Genomic DNA, 22,433 nt, shown 5'->3' with positions numbered 1-22,433 from the left:
CGAGAAAGTGGTGAGAATGTGGAACTCGCTACCACAGGGCGTGGTTGAAGTGAATAGTATAGATGCATTTAAGGGGAGGCTAGATAAGCATATGAGGGAGAAGGGAATAGAGGGTTATGCTGATAGATTTAGATGAGGAAAGACGGGAGGAGGCTCAAGTGGAGCATAAACGCCGGCATGGACTGGTTGGGCTGAATGGCCTGTTTCTGTGCCGTATATCCGATGTAATAATCCTCTCATCTATCTGTTCCTCAACTGTGCAGGAGCAGGGCTTCCTTACGCTGAGGGTGACGAGCGACACGAGGAAACAGAGATAACAAATTTTGGAGTGCAAGAACTGTGTCGACCGTTAAATCTTATGGGTAAGGCCTGAAAAATTCAGTAACAGATGCATTGCTAGCGGGCAGGGTAATACTGATCTGGTTGGAAAATACACTGCAGTGTAGGTAGCAGGGACAAGTTTTAGATACATTCAGTCCAGTATACGGTTTTGGAGAGTCCAACATGCAGATCTCGCAATCCACATAGCAACACAAAGCGGCAGAATGTAACCGGATCAAAAATTAGAGAAAGACCAAGCTTGTGTAAACATAAAAACATAGAACATAGAAGATAGGAGCAGGAGTAGGCCATTCGGCCCCTCGAGCCTGCTCCGCCATTCAATGAGATCATGGCTGATCATCCAAATTCAGTACCCTGTCCCTGCCTTCTCCCCATATCCCTTGATCCCTTTAGCCTCAAGAAATATATCCAACTCTTTCTTGAATATATTTAATGAAGTGGCCTCCACCGCTCTCTGTGGCAGAGAATTCCACAGGTTCACCACTCTCTGGGTGAAGAAATTCCTCCTCATTTCAGTCCTAAATGGCTTACCCCTTATCCTTAGACTATGACCCCTGGTTCTGGACTCCCCGGCCATCAGAAACATCCTTTCTGCATCTAGTCTGTCCAGACCTGACAGAATTTTATAGGTTTCGATGAGATCCCCTCTCAATCTTCTAAACTCCAGTGAGTATAAGCCCAATTGACACAATCTCTCCTCGTACGTCATTCTTGCCATCCCAGGTATCAGCCTGGTGAATCTTCGCTGCACTCCCTCCATGGCAAGAATGTCCTTCCTCAGGTAAGGTGACCAAAACTGCACACAATACTCAAGGTGCGGTCTCGCCAAGGCCCTGTACAACTTCAGCAAGACATCCTTGTTCTTGTACTCGAACCCTCTTGCTACGAAGGCCAACATACCATTTGCCTTCTTAACCGCCTGCTGCACCTGCATGCTTACCTTCAGCGACTGGTGCACAAGAACACCCAGGACTCTTTGCACTTCCTTCTCCCAATCTATTGCCATTCAAATAATAATCTGCCTTCCTGTTTTTGCCACCAAAGTGGATAACCTCACATTTATCCGCATTATAGTGCATTTGCCATGTTTCTGCCCAATCACCCAACCTGTCCAAATCGTACTGGAGTTTCATGACATCCTCCTCACAGCATACCCTCCTACCCAGCTTTGTGTCAACTGCAAATTTGGAGATATTACATCCAATTCCCTCGTCCAGATCATTAATATATATATTGTGAACAGCTGGGGTCCTAGGACCGATCCTTGCGGTACCCCACGAGTCACTGCCTGCCACTCGGAAAACGACCCGTTTATTCCAACTCTTTGCTTTCTGTCCGCCAACCAGTTCTCTATCCAAGTCAATACCTTGCCCCCAATCCCATGTGCCTTAATTTTACACGCTAACCTCTTATGCGGGACCTTATCGAAAGCCTTCTGAAAGTCCAAATACACCACATCCACTGGTACTCCCTTATCTATTTTACAGTTACATCCTCAAAAAATTCCAGTAGATTAGTCAAGCATGATTTACCTTTTGTAAATCCATGTTGACTTTGTCCGATCCTGTCACTGCTTTCCAAGTGCTCTGCTATTACATCTTTTATAATGGACTCTAGCATTTTCCCCACTACCGATGTCAGGCTTACCGGTCTATAATTCCCCACTTTTTCTCTGCCACCTTTTTTGAATAGTGGGGTAACATTAGCTACCCTACAATCCATGGGTACTGTTCCAGAGTCTATCAAGTTCTGGAAGATGACCAGCAATGCATCTACTATTTCTAGGGCCACTTCCTTAAGTACCCTGGGATGTAGATTATCAGGCCCTGGGGATTTATCGGCCTTCAGTCCCATCAATTTTCCTAACACCATTTCCCTACAAATACTGATTTCTTTCAGTTCCACCCTTTCATCAGACCCTATGTTCCGCAGTATTTCTGGGAGGTTATTTATGTCCTCTGTGAAGACAGAACCAAAATATGTATTTAGTTGGTCAGCCATTTCTTTGCTCCCCATTATAAATCCCCCCGATTCTGACTGCAAGGAATGTTGTCAAATAAATATTATTCTTTAATTCTCTAACGTTCTTCATCCTTTACAATAACATGGAAGAGGAAAGCCCTCAGGTCAGGATCCTACTGTCTTGCTGATGATCTGCAGTCAGTTGTTATGAACACACAAGAATGATGGACAGGAAAAGACCTACAGATCCATCCAGTTGTGAGGAGAGATCAGAACCAAGACTTGCCTGGCTCGGCTATTCACTGTTAAACTTAAGCCCATCCGTGGAGCTTCCCTTCTTGGTTGACTCGTATTGAACTAGTGTTTCATAGTTGCCAGCTGCTTTCAGTAGCTCATGGAAGGTATTATTCTTCGCATGCAAGCCTTCTTAGTGAGTACTGAGAGATTAATCAACCATTGGGCCATTACAGCCAAGGCTGATCCTGTCCCCATGTGTCTTCACACACACACATTGTCCAGATAGAGTCACTGGCCAGGGATCAGGAGCAAGAACCTTGGCCAATCTTTTATTTCCTTAGGTGCCCCCCCCCTTCTCCCATCCCACAGAGCACAAAGGCCAATTAGAGTATCCCCACTGGATCAGCCAACAGTCCTGTCATACTTCTAGACTTTAGTGCAAAAGTATATTGAGAAATTAGCCAATGGACTCGTACAGGACACCCACTCCCCAGCAGGGTCAAGACAAGATAAAGAGCAGCAAATTGGTGGTGGGTGTGGAGAGAAAGAACACACAAGTGAGCAACAGGCAAAAAGACAACCATATTTTGCTGGCAAAAGGTTACTTTGCTTACTTTACAAGTTGGTATTTTCCCCAAGAAACAAATGACTAGTTGTGATAAACAAACAGGTCAGTCACGACGAGTTATTCAGCATTGGACTGAATTAGACTTGCTGCCTGGGTAACTGACGGGAGGGACACTATTTGACAGTCTAGTACCAAAAACCATTTGGTTGCAATTAATTTGGTTTTCTCCTAAAACTGCAAATGTAATGTTGAGTCACATTGCCAGAGTTGCAGATTCATGGAAATTAATTTGAAAATGAAATGTGCTACCTAAAAACGGCAGTGGAAGCAGATTCAATAGTAAATTGGACATATACTTGAAAAGGTAAATTTTGCAGGGCTGTGGGCAGAGTAGGGGAGTGGGCACAGGCACGATGAGCGAAAGGGCCTCCTTCTGTGCTGTATGATTCTACAAAATAGCACTGTCGCTCAGTTGAATTAATGCAAAATGAGAATTAGGGTTTAGTTTCAAGTTAGTGCAGTATCACCTTGTGTGGAGGTTAATATTTAGTGTTTGATTTCAGAATTGCACATTTCCAGTGTATGGGGGCAGAGTTACAGGACTGCTAGAGATTAGTGCAAGATTCAATAGAATCAGGAAGGACTGTCGCAGCAAGTGTTTGTTAAAAGGCAATTAATTTCTTTCATAAAGGATATTCTGACAGTAAAGCAGCATTAGTGAAAGTCATGACTGGGCCACACCAATGCCCTCTGCAAGAGAGGGGAAGTAAGGAAAAGCCTCATGTATGCAGCACATCACAGTCTCACACTTGGGCTCTGTCCCAGTGCAGAGTAGAACAAATGTCAATTAATTCATCAGGGAAGGCATACAGTTGAAGAGCACCTATATTCAATTTTAATCAGCTCCCATTCTTCCATATGGAGGCACAATCTTTAACTGGCAGCATTTGACTATTAAAACAGACTGCATGTATCTGAAACCTAGCAACACCAGTTACACAATGTAAAAAGAAAAAAAGGCAACTGCTAGCTAGACCATTCTATGTATCTACAGCATTTCATGGATTTCTTTAATTTGATTTAATGCCTAGTGCTAAAATTTCTCACCCTCACTTCTGCCTGCCCCCAAAAGCAGATCCAGCCCTCAGCTCATGGGCACCAGTCACCAATGCTCCACTTTATACAAAGTTAGCAAATACCAGAAGTGCTGAGAGATATCCTGTAAAAGTTAAGAATATCCCCCCACCCCCACTGCATCTTGTGCTCCTGATTGGGAGAATGCCATTTAGTCTGACTGGAGACAGCCCAGTCTCAGGAGAGATATCATTCCAGAGTAGCAGCACCAATATAAAAACCCAGTGTTCAACAGAAGTTCTGTTGAGCAGGTGCACAAGGTGGATAATAAGTGCATTTTTAAAACTTGATCCTGTACACAAAATATCACAAGTTTCTAAAATGGGCATCAATCCAACTATACCTTCCCCATCCCCTTGAAACAACAGAGGCTACTTCAGATCATTTGCTCAAAAAAGTGTATAAAAAAATTGGGAGTGAAATTGTTCCAGCAATTTCACTCCCAACAGGAAATCCAGTTTTATATTCCTATCAACTGATGGGAAAATTGCACCCTCTAGTGTTTTAAAGCTTTACTGATGCCACTGGGAATGAAGGGTAAAAATTTACACTAATGTACAGTGCCACAAGATTCAAGAACAACCTTTGCCTAGCTGAAAAGCCATTTGGTACAAAATTCTGGTGTGAACAAATTATGCAAGACACTTAAATTGCTTAGTCTGCTAGTTTAACCATGATGTTAGTTTTGATGCCCCTCCAGCAATGTGCCACCTTCTAAAAAAAAAGGTGTGAGAAACCAAATTCAGAGATTAAGTTCCACATTTTAAAAAGTCAAGTTAATTACTGTTGGCAAGTTATGACCGAGCAGTTGTTTCAATGGTTGAAAGCAACCATTTGGTTACAAGCCAAAGAGGGGGGTAGATTTAAAATTCCTTCCCATGTAATATTGCACAAAGAGTCAGAGAAAAGATTCACTTCACTCAGTTTAATAGAATTCTTCTGGTCTGCATAAATTCAACATTTTATTGCAAAAATGGTTTATAAATCTAAACTTGTAAGTATACTGGATTTTGGAACAAACACTAGTTAAACTGAAACAAGGTTTTTCAATAAACAAATGACAAGTTAACATTTACATTGGAAGTCCCACCCTGGAGCCAAAGGTTAAAGTAGCCATCACACCAAGTCCCCAATTTGCAGGGACTAGCATTGGCAATTTAGGAGAGACAGTTTGATTTTTATTTTTACTGCTATCTCCTAAAAGAATTGGCTTTGCCAAGATATGTCCAATCACATTTGGAGACAGCACAAGTGTTCCCAGCTCAAGAGCTCTAAACTGTCAGTGACTTTGGAATAATGATTGAACAAGTTGAGAAAGCACTTGGCAATCAAGGGGGGGGGGGTGGGGTGGTGGTGTGGTGGTGGATGGATGGGAAAGGGTCCAGTGTTGAAACTTGATTTAAAGTACAGGTCCATGTTGTATGAAGAATGTAATGTATAGAAACAAGTAGAGTCAGTGTTACCTTGAAACCCTGTTGGGTCCATTTTAGATGCAGGCCACACTGAAAGGTGCACCAAGCAGCAATTATAAAATGTATTATATAGCTAGGGGCTTATGACAAGTACATTTTTTTTTACACACATTAGAATACAATGTATAAGGAGACTTCAGAATTCACTATGTTGAACAGAACTCAAGACATGTGCATTTGTTGAAAGTTCCAGCATAGAACTAGTCCACAGATCAAGGCCAATGCAAGGGCAATCACAGCTGCTGCAAGTAGGATGCCATCAGCTACATTTCCTGTAAACAGAGGTTTAAAGTTTAGTGAGACTGACACTTCATACCAATGGTTACATGCACCATCCTCCCCATTCTACTGCTACAGTTCCAGGTGGCTTATACCAATATCCTTAATTTCACCCCATTAATACACCAGTGCCCAATGAATGTTTTGAAACAGGTTCTCCACTACACCAGCCCACAATAGCCTCAAAATCCCATTTGATATCAATGCCTCCTTCAGAATTGGAGAACTCCCAATACATCTTTCCAAGGTTCTGATCACCAGTTCAGCACACACTTCTCAATCAGGTCAGGCGCACCAGATTTAGACCAGCAACTCTAGAAAGCACAACTGCTAGTTCCTTGTAACCCATGCTCTTCAATCTGAAGCCAGATATCATGACAAGGAATGGTCATGTTGACTTGCATCATAAGAACATAATAGGAGTAGGCCAATTGGCCCCTCGAGCCTGCTCCGCCATTCAATAAGATCATGGCTGATCTGATCCTAACCGCCAATCCACTATGACAGGACTATCTCCTGAATCTAACAGAATTAGACACACAAAACAGGAGCAGGATCAGGCTACACGGCCCTTGGGCCTGCTCCGCTACCCACAGGGCCATGACCAATCCAAACCTAGACTCATGTCCAAATTCCTGCCCGCTCCCCGTAACCCTTAATTCCCTTTACTTCTAGGAAACTATTTCTGTTTTAAATTTATGTAATGTAGCTTCAACAGTTTTTGGGGCAGCATATTCCATGGACCTACCACCCTCTGAGTGAAGTAGTTCCTCCTCATCTCAGTTTGGAAAGAGCAGCCCCTTATTCCAAGACTATGCCCCCTAGTTCTAGTTTCACCCATCATCGGGAACATCCTCCTCGTATCCACCCGATCCAACCCCTTCACAATCTTATATGTTTCAATAAGATCGCCTCTCATTCTTCTGAACTCCAATGAGTAGAGTCCCAATCTACTCAACCTCTCATATGTCCATCCCCTCATCTTTGTACTGACTCGAGTGTATGGACACCAAAACTGTATGCAGTATTCCAGGTGCGGTCTCACCAATACCTTGTACAACTGAAACAATACCTCCCTATTTTTATATTCTATCCCCCTAGCAATGAAAGCCAACATTCCATTGGCCTTCTTAATCAATTGCTGCACCTGCATACTAACCTTTTGAGTTTCGTGCACCAGGACCCCCAGATCCATTTGTACTACAGTACTTTCCAGTTTCTTGCCATTAAGATAATAACTTGCTCTACGATTTTTCCTGCCAAAGTGCATAACCTCACTTTCCAGTATTGTATTCCATCTGCCAAATCTCTGCCCACTTACTTAGCCTGTCTATGTCCCCTTGCAGGTTTTTTAATGTCCTTCTCACTCACTACTTTCCCTCCCATCTTAGTATCATCTGCAAACTTTGATATCCCTCCTCCAAATCGTTAATATAGATTGTAAAGAGTTGGGGACCCAGCACCGACCCCTAGTTACTGATTGCCAGTCTGAGAATGAACCATTTATCCCAACTCTCTGCCTTGTTAGATAGCCAATCCTCTATCCATGCCAAAATATTACCCCCATCCCATGATTTTTTATCTTCAGAAATAATCTTGTGTGGCACCTTGTCAAATGCCTTTTGGAAGTCTAAATACACTACGTCCACTGGTTCCCCTTTATCCACCCTATATGTTACTTCCTCAAAGAACTCCAGCAAATTTGTCAAACATGACTTCCCCTTCATAAAACCATGCTGACTTTGTCCTATTAAATTATGATTATCCAAATGTCCTGTTACTGTCTCCTTAATAATGGACTCCAAAATTTTACCTACCACAGATATTAGGCTATAGTTTCCAGCCTTCTGTCTACTGCCCTTTTTAAATAAGGGTGTTACATTAGCAGTTTTCCAGTCTGCCGGGACCTTTGCCGAGTCCAGGGAGTTTTGGAAGATTACCAATGCAGCCACAATCCCTACCGCCACTTCCCTCAAGATCCTAGGATGTAAGCCATCAGGTCCAGGTGATTTATCCGCCTTGAGTCCCATTATTTTACCGAGTACCACTTCCTTAGTGATTTTGATCGTGTTTAGCTCCTCCCCCGTTTGTCCAGTGTTGGGATATTCTTGGTGTCCTCTACTGTAAAGGCTGATACAAAATATTCAGTGTTTTTGCCATCTCCATATTTCCCACCATTAATTTCCTGGTCTCATCCTCTAAGGGACCAACATTTACTTTAGCCACCCTTTTTCTTTTTATATAACTATAAAAACTCTTACTATCTGTTTTTATATTTTTTGCTAATTTACTTTCATAATCTATCTTCCCTTTCTTAATCAATCTTTTTGCTGTCTTTTAAAGTTTTCCCAATCCTCTATCCTCCCACTAGATTTGGCTACCTTATATGCCCTTGTTTAGTTGAATACTATCCTTCATTTCTTTACTTAGCCACGGATGGCTGTCTTTTCTACCCTTTTCCCCCCTCCCTCAGTGGAATATACTTATTTTGGAAGTTGTAAAATAACTCCTTAAATGTACACCACTGATCATGTATCGTCTTACCCTTTAATCTGTTTTCCCAATCCACTCTACTCAATTCCGCTCTCATACCTTCATAGCCTCCTTTATTCAAGCTTAGCATGCTGCTTTGAGATCCAACCTTCTCACCCTCTAATTGAATATGGAATTCAACCATGTTATGGTCACTCATTCCAAGGGGATCCTTTACTAGGACATTTTGAATTAATCCTGTCTCGTTACACAGGACCAGATCCAAGGTTGCTTGCCCCCTGGTCGGTTCAGTTACATACTGCTCAAGAAATCCATCCCTAATACACTCAATGAACTCATCCTCAAGGCAGCCCTGCCCAATTTGATTTGTCCAATTAATATGTGTGTTAAAATCCCCCATAATTATAGATGTTCCCTTATTACAAGCCACAACTATTTCCTGATTGATACTCCGTCCAACCGAGTTGCGACTGTTCGGAAGCCTATAGACTACGCCCACTAGTTTTTTTCCCCCCATTATTCCTTGTCTCTACCCAAACTGTTTCATTATCCTGATCTTTTGACCCAATATCATTTCTCCATTAGTGATTCCTTCCTTTATTAACATAGCCACCCCACCTCCCCTTCCTTCCTGATTGTTAAATAACCTGGTATGTTTAATTCCCAGGCATGGTCACCCTGCAGCCATGTTTCTGTAATGGCCACAAGATCATACCCATATGTAGCTATTTGTGCCATTAACTCATCTATTTTGTTACAAATGCTATGTGCATTCAAGTTATTATCCTGTAGCAAAGGCATTAAGCCAACACTGCAATACCATAATCTAGCATGATCCATTTGGTCTACCAAATTTACTATAGCCATGAGGCAAATCCAGTTAGGAGCACAGCAGAATACCAAGTGTTACCTTCATTCTGGGCTCTTGCCAAGTGACGCTCTTTTGGTACCCATTTGCCTATTTTCCAAAGGGGTGTCATTTAACCTGGCTAACAAAAGTAAATGAAATACAAGTAACATTTCCCTAGTGCCAAAGATTGGTTTGTACCTTTTGATAAAGTCCCACATAGGAGACTGGTCAGGAAGGTAAGAGCCCATGGGATCCAGGGTGCCTTGGCACATTGGATCCAAAACTAGCTTAGTGGCAGAAGGTGATGGTGGAAGGTTGTTTGTGACTGAAAGCTTGTGTCCAGTGGGGTACCACAGGGATCAGTGCTGGGTCCCTTGCTGTTTGTGGTCTACATTAATGATTTAGATGTGAATGTAAAAGGTATGATCAGTAAGTTCGCAGATGACATGAAAATTGGTGGGGTGGTAAATAGCAAGGCAGGAAACCTCAGGTTACAGGATGATAGATGGGTTGGTCAGATGGGCGGAACAGTAGCAAATGGAATTTAACCCTGAAAAAAAAAAAAAGTGTGAGGTGATGCATTTGGGAGGGACTAACAAGGCATGGGAATACACAATGAATGTTAAGACCGTAGGAAAGACAGAGGAACCTTGGTGTGCATGTACATAGATCCCTGAAGGCAGCAGAACAGGTGGATAAAAAGGCATATGGGATACTTTCCTTCATTAGCCGAGGCATGGAATAGGAGCAGGGAGGTTATGATGGAGCTGTACAAAACGCTGGTAAGGCCACAGCTGGAGTACTGTGTGCAGTTCTGGTTGCCACACTATAGGAAGGATGTGATTGCTTTGGAGAGGGTGCAGAGGAGATTTACCAGGATGTTACCTGGGCTGGAGCACTTCAGCTAATGAAGACTAGACAGGCTGGGGTTGTGTTCCTTGGAGCAGAGAAGGCTGAGGGGGGACCTGATTGAGGTATACAAAATTATGAGGGGCAGAGATAGGGTGGATAGAAAGGAACTTTTCCCCTTAGTAGAGGGGTCAATAACAAAGGGGGCATAGTTTCAAGGTAAGGGGCAGGAGGTTTAGAGGGGGATGTGAGGAAAATCTTTTTCACCCAGAGGGTGGTTGGAATCTGGAACTCACTGCCTGAAAGGGTGGTAGAGGCAGGAACCCTCAACATTCAAGCAGCATTTGGAGGAGCACTTGAAATGCCATAGCATACAAGGCTATGGACCAAATGCTGGAAAATGGGATTAGATTAGACAGGGCTTGATGGCCGGCGCAGACACGATGGGCCAAAGGGCCTCTTTCTGTGCTGTATAACTATGACTGATTTAGAGCAGGAGTTAACTTATGTTCGATTTATTCCAAATTTTTAGTGAACCGGAAGCAGTTTGGGGGGCACTGCAGTGACTACACCCATTGTCACACTGGAAGGCATTTTGCAAGGACTGGCATTTCCAATATCAAAGAAATGGAAGGGAGCTGTAGTGGAGTATTTACAAGGAGCAGGAAACAATGCTGGGGTAGAATGAGAGCACAAGGGCCTGAATGGCAATATCCCAGATTAGCTAATAAAATAGTTAGGGCAGATTTTGCAAAATCTGCAAGACTAGCCAGGATTATTCAATTTGCAACATCAATAAGAGGTCTGCAGGGCCTGTTCATCCAATTTTGCAAATTCACAAGCAAGCCCTTCAAAAAGCAGTTAGATAACTGCCAGCTCAGTCTTCACATTACAATTATTACTCAGGATTATATTGCTGACATATGGTTAGGAATAGGCATGCAATACACTTCATACCATTTGCCTGGGAAGACTCAGCAACACTATCTTCAAGAGAGAACATTATTGGCTTCTTCAGTGTTACCAGTCCTTGGTGTTGGGCTTCAATTGGAGAGAGAAAGCCTGAATTTCTGGAGATTCCTGGCAAAAGGAGAAAGTGTTAGTGATATTATACATTAGTCAGTCATCTACAACCCACTTGAAGCCTGAAATTTGCAATCATTTAAGCCTTTCCTGGTCACAAACAGTTGGTTTTCTAGTGTGAGCAAACAATGAGACTCATTGGCAGCCTGCTATTGTATTTCAGCTTCACAGGTGTGGAACACTGCTGAAAGATTCCTGCAGACTGCAGTGCAGGTTCATGCAGCTCAAATTTTGGGAAAGTTGCATGAGAGAATCAAGGCAGCAAATGAGATGGAGAATCAGATTTAATACACAATTATTGGCCTTCCTACAATAGCTGTAGAAAAATCATCATGGCTGAAAGATGGGCAGCATGAAATATTTGAAGTCTCAGGTGCTTCTTACTTTTTCCAGCATCACAAGTTGTGCTACACTTTTCCATTTCAGACAGAAGGCACACAGCTGCACTACAATGAAAGTAGACCTACAAGAGAGAAAAGTTAGTCTTGAGCAAGTCAGTAAGAACATAAGAAATAAGAGCAGGAGTAGACCGTACAGCCCCTCAAGCCTGCTCTGCTATTCAGTAAGATCATGCCCGATCTTAAGGTTTTAATACAAGTGTGAAAAAGGTCTAACCTCTCCAGTCAAGCGGACTTCAACTTTTCGGCCCCAAAACCTAAAGGTCTTCACTTCAAACCGTTTGTGATGTGTTGGAAACTGCAAGCTGGAAGTGGCATCAACTGCATGCAACTGGGTTAAGTAGTTGTCCTTATAATATGGGCACCTAGGACAAAAAAAACCACAGGCTTCGTTGTGAAGGTGTTCATCCTGGAGGGTTCAGAATGCTTACTTGCCTTCCAGTTTAGCACCTGCGAAAATCATTCTTACTACTGGAGGGGCAAGTACAAAAGGAGAGGAGAAATAAAAAAGTTCCTTTCACATCAAGTCAGTACTTTTGAAATTTAGTCATAGTTAACATGGGGAAACAGCCAATTTGCACACAGCAAAGGTCTCCCAAAAAAGCAATGAGGCAAGATAAGAGACCAAACCATCTACAAGATGCACTGCAGCAACTTCCCAAGGCTTCTTTGGCAGCACCTCCCAAACCCACAACCTCTTCCACCTAGAAGGACAAGGGCAGCAGGTGCATGGGAACACCACCACCTCCAAGTTTCACACCATCCTGATTTGGAAATATATCGCTGATCCTTCATAGTCACTGGGTCAAAATCCTGGAACTCCCTACCTAACAGCATTGTGGGAGTACCTTCACCATGCAGACTGCAGCAGTTCACCAGCACCGAGGGCAACTAGGGACGGGCAATAAATGCTGGCCTTGCCAGTGATGCCCACATCCCATAAGTGAATAAAGATTAGTGTTGCTGCTCGACAGATAAATGTTGGCCAAGACAAAGAACTCCCTGCTCTCGGAATGGTGCCAAGAAATCTTCCCACACCCAAGAGGGTAGATGGGCCTCAGTACATCTATCTGAAAAAGAGTAGCATGCAACACTTAGTTCTGCACTGATGTCAGCTTAAATTACATGCTTAGGTCTTGGTATCTTGCCTCTGGGTAAGTCCCAAGTCTGACAGTAGGGAACACCATAAACTGGTAAGGGGGTGGAGGAAATAGAAGGAGGAGCTCTAAGGGGAAAAAAAAAAAAAAACCACAACAACACTACATCTTGGTCTTACTTAAATACTCAATAGCTTCAAGCTTTAGTTGCAAGATTCAGACATTCTAAACAATTAGTATTGCACAATTATAGCAACCCTCGTAATGAAGGGGAAATTAAGGCCAAGAAAAACAAAGCAAGTTTCAATGCTATAGTCACATTCGAGCCATGAACCTGGCTACAAAAGCAAATATTGAATTATCTATTGGGAAATAAATTCTGCCTTGGCCACAAGCCTCAGCTGAAGGAGTTTTAATACAAGTATAAGAAAAGGGAAGTGTGGAAGTATACTTGCCCTTTCACAAGAATGCTCCACTGTATGCCATGATGAGGGTCCGGTGTTTGGGTTGCCCAGCAGTCACTCAGCACTAGTGCAATGTTGGCATCCACTCGGTGGAGAAGGCGTACTTCTGCATACACTGGCTCCCTAAGAAATTTTACTATTGGGTAGTCTTCATCAGCATACCAAGTACTGTATGACTCCTCTGTGGAAATAAACTAGATCAGCAAAATGTACAGGCCTAGTATTCTTCCAACTCACATTCAAAGTTTGTATTACCTTTTGCAATCCTCATTTCCATTTGGAGGACACCATCCTGCACGACAAAAGGCAGAGGCGAAGGAGTGTTCACCACCAGCGTCAAAGGGATGTTCCTACTGCCAGTTAAATGGCATGTCACGTGCAACCTGTAAGCAATAGCATTAAAGGCTTTTCTCATGTAGAAAGAATCAGCAAAACTACCAGAAATGAACGAACCAAAAAATAGTGCCATAGGTGTAATACAGACCTCCCAAGCTTAACATGAAAAGTGATATGAATCAAGCTTTGCATCAGGGTGGAGGGGGTAGGAGAACTGGTGCAAGAAAAAAAAAGGGGTAGCTTACTAATGGGGCCAGGTTTAATCTCACCCCCTGCCTATTTCACTCTCCATTACCGAAGAAACTGATTTAAATTGGAGCTCAATTAAGGAAGGGCTTGACAACTTTACCAGTGTGACAAAGTATATTACATGAGAATGATGTTTTAAGTTAGAATGTTGATAAACATGTGGAATACCCAAGGCGGCAGTGGTGGTCAGTCTCAGTGCAACTACACATTTACATAAACAGACAAGTCCATTGAGGGGAGCATCAGAAAGCAAGGGAAGAACTCCAGTGACCTTTGGCACCAGCCTGATGGATGAAAGACTGTTTCCATTATTGCATTGCAGTCCCATGTTCTCAAGTAATTGGGACACAAGGTTTTGGTGAGGAAGGTAGTGCAGGTATGGCTTGGGATTCCATATGGGCAGTCTCCTAAAGCTTTGTAGGGGGGAAAAAAAAAAAGGGGGGGGGGGAAAAAGGACAAAGTGTCCAAGGTATTTTGGGGCTTGAGGTTGGCCATAGGCTCTTTCTCCTCTTGGATACTGAGCACATTGATGGGTCTGGTCTTGCCAACCTTTTCAGTTTTAACCTCCCATGATCTCAGTAGCTGCCACAAGTGCAATTTTTTTAATTGGAAAGTTAGTTAGAAAGCTTGGCTTGGTCCATTGCAATAGTTGCCACCATGACCCAGTGCAGGATTCAGAAGCTTACTTGAAAGTACTGTCTCTGGTTATAGAGCCATGAGGTCCTTTGCGGATGTTCCTTTTTGCCATTACATCCACTCCATAAGTGATGTTTACTCCATCAATCTATTTATTAAAAAAAAAACATGAGAGTTTGAGAAGTTTGTGAACTCCCACTCACTGCAAAAAAAAAAAAAAAACCTTACCGTTAGAGTAGTCCCGCATGAACTTAAAGGAAATCTGAAGACAACAATTTCAGCCGTCCTGGCTACAGGGACACATTCGGAACTCTCGTTATTCACCAAGGAGACAGAGTCAAGATTGAGTGGGGGGATTGTTGCCACCCTGGGGACTACAATGGTAAATAGCCCATTGCTTGTGCAGTCAATATAAGCTGGGGGAAGAAAAAGGGTCATATGCAATTAGCAAACTTTGTTTGCCACAAAAAAGGTTTACTACAGCACTTAATCTGAAGGGACCAGTTGTCTAGCATTGGATTTAAATTAGAACTTGCAAATTATATTAAATTGGAGAAGCAAGAAACACATCAAATTTAGACTACTTTACAACAGGCCTCAAAAGCTTCCTGCATGCACGTCAGCCAATTACAAAGCTGCCACAGACTTGTGCCAACAGCACTTGAAAGTTGCCACTTGGTAGTAAAGAACAAGGCTGACATATGTACAAGCACCAACATATTACTGAAGTCAGATATGGGACAAATTGTATGTTAGTAAGGCTCTCCCATTCATAGCCTTTTCCATAACATGAATTTAAATAAAACCAACCAGTTTTTCCATAAAAGCAAGGGGTCTGCACATTGACTGGATCATAGCAGCATCCTTTGGCACCACATGCCAGCTCACCAAGTGTGGCATTTCCACATCTTACACGGTCCTTGGCACCAACATCACAAATTTTGGCTTTGTCTGTAACAGGTAGAGGTTACAATGAATACCAAGTGGTGAACTGCAATTTAAAGAATCAAAGAAGTCAGCACAAGACACCTAGGGTTGCATTCCAATCAGGTGCACATCCAGAAATTACTGCCCATTAAAGATTTGATATTAATCCAAAGTCAACATCTATTCAATTTTGCAAGATCATCATCATGTTACAGGCTCTAGATCAAGTTTGCAATGTCCTATCTTGTACATAAACTTGAAAATATAGACATATGTAATTTACTACTACTTTAAGCAACAAACTTCAGATGCAAAACACATCAGGATTACCCACACTACATATTTATTGATTAGGTTTTATATTAAGGCAAATCACTTTTGTTCTAGCATTTAAAAAATAATTTCCACTTGATTGAGTTGTTTGATAAGGTAAGAGGGTGGATGAGGGCAGAGCAGTTGATGTATATGGACTTCAACAAGGTGTTTGATAAAGTACCACATACTAGGCTAGTTAGCAAAATGGAAGCCCATGGGATATAAAATTGGCTATGAGGTAGAAACCAGTTGTGGTGAATGGCCGTTTCCCCAGACTGGAGGTATACCGTGGCATTCTAAAGTTCAGTACTAGGACCACTGCTGCTTTTGATGGTCTTGTGGGTAAAGGGCACAATTTTGATACTTGCAGATTACACAACTTGGAAGTTTAATAAACAGCAAGGAAGATAGCAAGACTTCAAGACAGACTTGTGGAATGGGCAGACACATGCAAATGAAATTTAATGCAGAGAAGAGACCACACACTAAAAACCATGGGAAATCTTTGAAGGCAGCAGGACAAGTTAACAAAGCAGTTTATAAAGTATATTGGACCCTGGGCTTTATAAAGAGGCATAGAGCACAAAAGCCAGGAAGTTATGCTAAACCTATATAAAACACTAGTTCAGCCCCAGCTAGAGTATTGTCCATTTCTAGGCACCACACTACAGGAATTGTGAAGGCTTGAGGGTACAGAAAAGAGTTACTACAATGGTTCCAGGGATGAGGGATTACAGTTATAAAGGACAGACTGGAGAAGCTGAGGGTTGCTCTCTTCGGAGCAGAGATGGCAATGGAGATTTGGCAGGTGTTTAAAATCATGAAGGGTTTAGATAGTACTGTTTCCAATGGCTGAAGAGTTGATAACAAGAGGGCAGCACAGAAGGTGATTGGCAAGAGAACTAGAGGCGACATGAGGAAACGTTCTCTTAAAAAATGGTTAGGATTTGGAATGCACTGCCCAATAGGAGTGGTAGATATAGATTCAATACTAGCCTTCAAAAAGGGAATGGGCTAGATACTTGAAGCAGGGGAGTGGGAACTAACTGGATTGCTAAGAGCCAACAGACTCAATGGGCTGAATGGCCTCCTGTGCTGTACTATGAACACTAGACACCAAGACAATGCAAACCAACATCTTTAAAACTAGTTGGCCTTTCTGGAGAAAGATTCTCCACCTGCATTTCTACAAGCAGTCAGACTGGGACCTGCATGGGAGAAATAGCACTCTTACTGCACCAGGAAATTCCAGGGTACTTTCCAGCCTTACTTTTAAAAGCACTTGGGTGCATCAACATGCAAGAATTAGATGGTGGCAAATATTTCTTCCTAGCTGGAGAGATTTGAAGAATTATACTACCTGGAACATTCAATTGCATTTCAAAGCCAACCTTCACCTGTCACCAATACAAGTTCCACCACTATTAGTGGTGCAAGAGGAAACATCAAGTAGCTTTTACACTTCAAGCCTTCTGGCCTAGCCCTACTAGCAAACTGGCACCAGCTTAGTTGTTGACATGCATATCATACCTCCATTAAGACTATGATCCACTGGGATGATTACTGGTGTTGCATTAACTGGCTTCAATCCTGCTGGTGTTGCATTAACTGGCTTCAATCCTGCTGGGATGGTGCCTGGTGTTGCATTAACTGGCTTCAATCCTGCTGGGATAGAGGCTGGTGTTGCATTAACTGGCTTCAATCCTGCTGGTGTTGCATTAACTGGCTTCAATCCTGCTGGGATGGTGCCTGGTGTTGCATTAACTGGCTTCAATCCTGCTGGGATGGTTACTGGTGTTGCATTAACTGGCTTCAATCGTGCTGGGATGGTGCCTGGTGTTGCATTAACTGGCTTCAATCCTGCTGGGATGGTGCCTGGTGTTGCATTAACTGGCTTCAATCCTGCTGGGATGGTACCTGGTGTTGCATTAACTGGCTTCAATCCTGCTGGGATGGTGCCATGTGTTGCATTAACTGGCTTCAGCCCTGCTGGTGTTGCATTAACTGGCTTCAATCCTGCTGGGATGGTGCCTGGTGTTGCATTAACTGGCTTCAATCCTGCTGGGATGGTTACTGGTGTTGCATTAACTGGCTTCAATCCTGCTGGGATGGTGCCTGGTGTTGCATTAACTGGCTTCAATCCTGCTGGTATGGTGCCTGGTGTTGCATTAACTGGCTTCAATCCTGCTGGGATGGTTACTGGTGTTGCATTAACTGGCTTCAATCCTGCTGGGATGGTGCCTGGTGTTGCATTAACTGGCTTCAATCCTGCTGGGATGGTACCTGGTGTTGCATTAACTGGCTTCAATCCTGCTGGGATGGTGCCTGGTGTTGCATTAACTGGCTTCAATCCTGCTGGGATGGTGCCTGGTGTTGCATTAACTGGCTTCAATCCTGCTGGGATGGTTACTGGTGTTGCATTAACTGGCTTCAATCCTGCTGGGATGGTGCCATGTGTTGCATTAACTGGCTTCAGCCCTGCTGGTGTTGCATTAACTGGCTTCAATCCTGCTGGGATGGTGCCTGGTGTTGCATTAACTGGCTTCAATCCTGCTGGGATGGTGCCTGGTGTTGCATTAACTGGCTTCAATCCTGCTGGGATGGTTACTGGTGTTGCATTAACTGGCTTCAATCCTGCTGGGATGGTGCCTGGTGTTGCATTAACTGGCTTCAATCCTGCTGGGATGGTGCCTGGTGTTGCATTAACTGGCTTCAATCCTGCTGGGATGGTGCCATGTGTTGCATTAACTGGCTTCAGCCCTGCTGGTGTTGCATTAACTGGCTTCTGATCCAAGGGAATGTATCCTACTGTGGGGCCCACCAGTGTTGAAGAGTCATCTGTTGAAATTAAACAGACTGTTACAAAAAGGAGCAAGAGTAGATTTAGAAAACAGCAATATAGCAGAAACACAGGTGGGGGAAGAGAGGACATGTGGGTGCAAGGCTTTCAAATGCACATGGAATTTAAAGGGCAGTTACAAAAGTCAGAGCTCGAGGGCGGCATTTCTGAACTAGAGATTTATTGGCAGAGGAAAGGAGTACCAGCACTTACATGCAACAAGGACTTTCCAAAGCACCCTACAATTAGTGGGTTTATTTTGTAGTCACTTGTGCACATCTTGACAGCCAAGTTATGCACAGTAAGGTCAAACAGTAACTGAATAACTAAATATTTATGGTCTTACTGGATTGCAGAATGCTGGCCAGAAGGTCTGGAGAACTGAATGCCTTTTAAGTAGGGCCACAGGGTCTCGTACAGTCAAGACTGCCTCATTTAATATCACATTGGACTATCAGCACCTCCAACAGTGGAGTCCATATTGGGGAAATGACAAATCAGATCCATTAAAAAACCATGCATTACCAACTGGGTAAGCAGCAACTGAAATTTCAAATCAATAGGATTTGACCACTGCAGGGCAGCAGATTGGTCAACTTACTGTACTGAGGAAAGTGGCTTTTGTTGCAAATTAAATAAAACACCAAGTGTTTAAGACATACCAGTCACTTGAGCCGACAGCAGTGTACAGTTTACAGGAATGCGCTCTATAACAATGATCCTTTTAGATGCATCAATTCCATCAATTCTCAACTCCATGCTTACTGTTGTATTCTAGAGGGGAGGAACAGCAATAGCATTCAATAAATTGATAGCAAGCAAGCTTAATACAATAGAACATTCCACCAAGATACAGCAGCAAAAAAATTACTCTGATCCAGCAGAGGCATATTTCTACCCATCGCCAACCCATGCAAGGACAGTTAAGTGACAATTAGCAGTATTATTGACAGAAACAAAGTCTACACTTACCAATAAATGAACATAGCATCCATTGTATGGAGTACTGAAAAGCAGTGACCCATCCAACTGTGGAATAGTTGTAAATTTACAGCTGCTGGGCAATGAACGCAAATCTCTTGGTATACCATAGTTATCTGTTCAACAAAAAGCAGTTTAGTGTATGGTCACTTACAGCCACTGCAACAGGGGGGGGGGGGGGGGGGGAAAGAAACCCAAGTGTTATCAACACTCAATTTAGATATTAACAGCACAGAATTAACCACCCAGTAGAAATGGCTACAAGAGCAAGACAAGTCAGCCCATCTCCCAACTCTGATCTTCTGGCAAGTAGTTGCTACACCAAGCACACATGGCCTATGAACCAATTATACATGGAAGTAGGGGGAGGTGGCTGGGATAGCATACCCCACCATTATCCACCCATCCTTGTACCATTGATTTATACTCAGTACAGGCTGCCCACCAACTTCAAAAAGAGAATATTTTAGGCTAAAGCTAAAAAGTTATCCTTGCAGAACACATTTATACAGAAGCCAAAGTAATACCACCCTTAACTTTCACTTATCTTTAAAGTGGTCATCAAAACAACAATTCTCAAAAATCAACTAGTGTATGCCTTTAATTGATCCATAAAGATGGCAGAGTTCACCCAGTGTCATCAACAGAGAAACAAATTTGCTCAGGCCCTAAAAGATGCACATCCAATTAAAGAACTGAAACAAAGTTAGATTCAAACAGAATCAAAAAAAGGAAACTTGTAAAGCTAGTAAGTGTGTGTCTCAGACTCTATTCCCATGACTTGGTCATGGAAGGCCTCAAGCACATCACATGCTCCCTCTTCAGGAGGGACCCAAGCAAGGACAAGACTGTGGGCAAGGCAGGCAGGCAGCCAGAGCAACCCTCCCACTTGATGACCTACAACACCAGCAGAGCAGAGGGAATTAGAGACATGGTGTAATGTCACACTTGCACATTCCAACCTTGCTCAAGTTGGCCACATTTGTCTGTACACCACTTCAAAAGCAATCTAGTCACAAGTGCTTTGGCACATTCAGGCAACACAATAAAGGCACTATAAAGTGTTTGTCCTTTAAATAAGCTCTAGGTATAGAATGTTTGATTTTTTTAATATAAAAAAAGGGACAAGGAGATACTCACATCCACATTGATCAGATAAAGCCAACAGCTGCATTACTCAACTGGTTTCAGTGGTAGAGCTAATGACATTCCCAATGGCTTATACTCTTCAATACCCATCAGACAGAGATCTGTCCTTCAGGAGAATCCAATTTGTTCAGGTATACATCAAGAACTAAATAGATATTGAATCTCCTAGCCAGAAGATTATATAAACCTGCAATTTTATTGCTTCAGATAGAAATTCTATATTTATGGAATAACCATCCCCCCCATAAAAAGGTAACATTTAAAATTGCCACACTTAGCCTAGCTAAGACTGGAGAGAGAAAATAGAAATCACAATAGGACGACATCAGGTTAGCAAGTTCCATTTTATATCGTGCCTCTGGTATAATTCTCCTAGTGTCCCAGCCAATATTTATCCCTCAACTGTCACAAAAAAATCTGGTCTTTTATCCCATGATTTCAGAGACTTCATGGTGCTTAAATTGGCTGCCACATTCCCTTACATTAAGTGACCACTCAAAATTACAAAAGGCACTACATAAGTTATTTTTCTTTCTATAGGCCAACGTTTGAAGTCACTTCATTTAGGTGAAAAACCCCATCAGAGGAAGGTGATCAAAAGTATGCTCAACAAAGTAGACTGAGGCTTTCGAACATTGGGCAAGTACACCAAATTTATGGCAAGAATGAGGGGCCAAAACAGTTGACGGTCAAGCCAGCAGAGGAACTGGAGAGAGATAGAAAGCTTTGCTCCAGCGAGGAATATCACTGACTGATAGCTTGACTATAACAAGCAGCATGGGCAGCTATTTGGAAGATATTCTAGAGTAGGGATCACACCAATACAATTGGACCACCATCTCTGATGAGGTTTTACAAGAGATTCCGTGTTAAGTTACTATCCTGAGAAAGGAGTGACTTTTTTCCCCTCAATGAGATAAAACCTCTCCCGATGTAGATTCAACATCCTTGTTCAAAGGGGACGGAAACAGGTATAGTTGGAGGGAAATACAACTGAAGTTTGGTTAGGTTGGGTTTGGTTACAAGTAACTTAGACTACTTGGAGCAAGAGGAATAGAGATTGCGCCAAACCGCCCTTATTATTTGAACCTTTCACGGCTCATGACTTACCCACGATTGAAAGTCGAATGAACATCCCCTGAAACGAATCATTGCGAATTCGCACCACGACCCCCAGCGGCGAGCAAGTAATCTCCTCGGGATAGTCAACGTATTGCACCGATACAGGGTTTCGAAATCGGGGGGATGAGCCCAGAGCCCGCACCCTTAAGCAGCTACCCCAGAGAAACAAAAATATCATCAATAGCCCCATCTCGAACTGCTAGTGTACCCTCAGCCAGCAACAGAGTGCTTTTCAAGGGAGCTTGTCTGCCCTGTTAACCGGGTCTCAACTGCAGATTAAGCCTCCCTGCATTCGATTGGGTGCGGTTAACCAGCAAGCCAAATAAAATACACTTCGTGGTAACTTGTGTGCTATGCTTAATTGATGCTACCCAGTTTTCCTACTAAACTGATTACCAATATCTTGTAATTATTTATCTATAGGCAACCCGCAGTCATAGGCCTGGCCAAGAAAGCCATTAATTGGTCCAGGCAGCGGGCGGTCGAGGGGGTCGTCCGACCGGATTGCCTCCCGCGCTTCCGCGGCCATGTTCGCGCCCGGGTGGCCCTGGAGATGGAGCACGCGGTCTCCGCCGGCACGCTCGAGCAATTTCGTGACCGGTGGGCGCCGCGGGGACTGGAGTGCATAATCGGTCCAAATGACCAAATTTT

At 43.1% G+C, this 22,433-nt stretch overlaps 1 protein-coding gene across 1 annotated transcript; it reads right to left on the bottom strand.

Annotated features, from left to right (window-relative positions):
* Window positions 1-5,153: 5,153 nt before the first annotated feature.
* On the bottom strand, window positions 5,154-22,009 carry LOC147102431 (uncharacterized). Its single transcript, XM_085964867.1, has 13 exons — window positions 21,771-22,009; window positions 19,503-19,627; window positions 19,193-19,304; window positions 17,222-18,529; window positions 15,260-15,400; window positions 14,678-14,865; window positions 14,500-14,597; window positions 13,484-13,611; window positions 13,220-13,409; window positions 11,885-12,032; window positions 11,654-11,732; window positions 11,144-11,266; window positions 5,154-5,987 (listed from the first exon to the last, which is right to left on the bottom strand). The coding sequence occupies exons 1-13, from the start codon at window positions 21,970-21,972 to the stop codon at window positions 5,878-5,880; spliced, it is 2,952 nt and encodes a 983-aa protein (XP_085820993.1). The 5' UTR covers window positions 21,973-22,009; the 3' UTR covers window positions 5,154-5,877.
* Between the last annotated feature and the right edge of the window lie 424 nt (window positions 22,010-22,433).

This window comes from Somniosus microcephalus, chromosome 22 (genome assembly GCF_052327205.1).
Source record: "Somniosus microcephalus isolate GS21.2 chromosome 22, FLI_Smic_1.0, whole genome shotgun sequence".
In the NCBI taxonomy this organism is placed as follows: domain Eukaryota; kingdom Metazoa; phylum Chordata; class Chondrichthyes; order Squaliformes; family Somniosidae; genus Somniosus; species Somniosus microcephalus.
This window is presented reverse-complemented; position numbering and strand designations above follow the sequence as displayed.

Bases quoted from the DNA above. Each gene is read 5' to 3' on its own strand.
- LOC147102431 (XM_085964867.1), bottom strand. From the start codon at position 21,972: ATGGGGCTATTGATGATATTTTTGTTTCTCTGGGGTAGCTGCTTAAGG. The intron at 13,612-14,499 runs GTAAGCTTCTGA...TATTGCTTACAG, and splicing joins ACCAGAGACAGTACTTTCAA to GTTGCACGTGACATGCCATT. The intron at 13,410-13,483 runs GTAATACAAACT...TTATTTCCACAG, and splicing joins GGAAATGAGGATTGCAAAAG to AGGAGTCATACAGTACTTGG.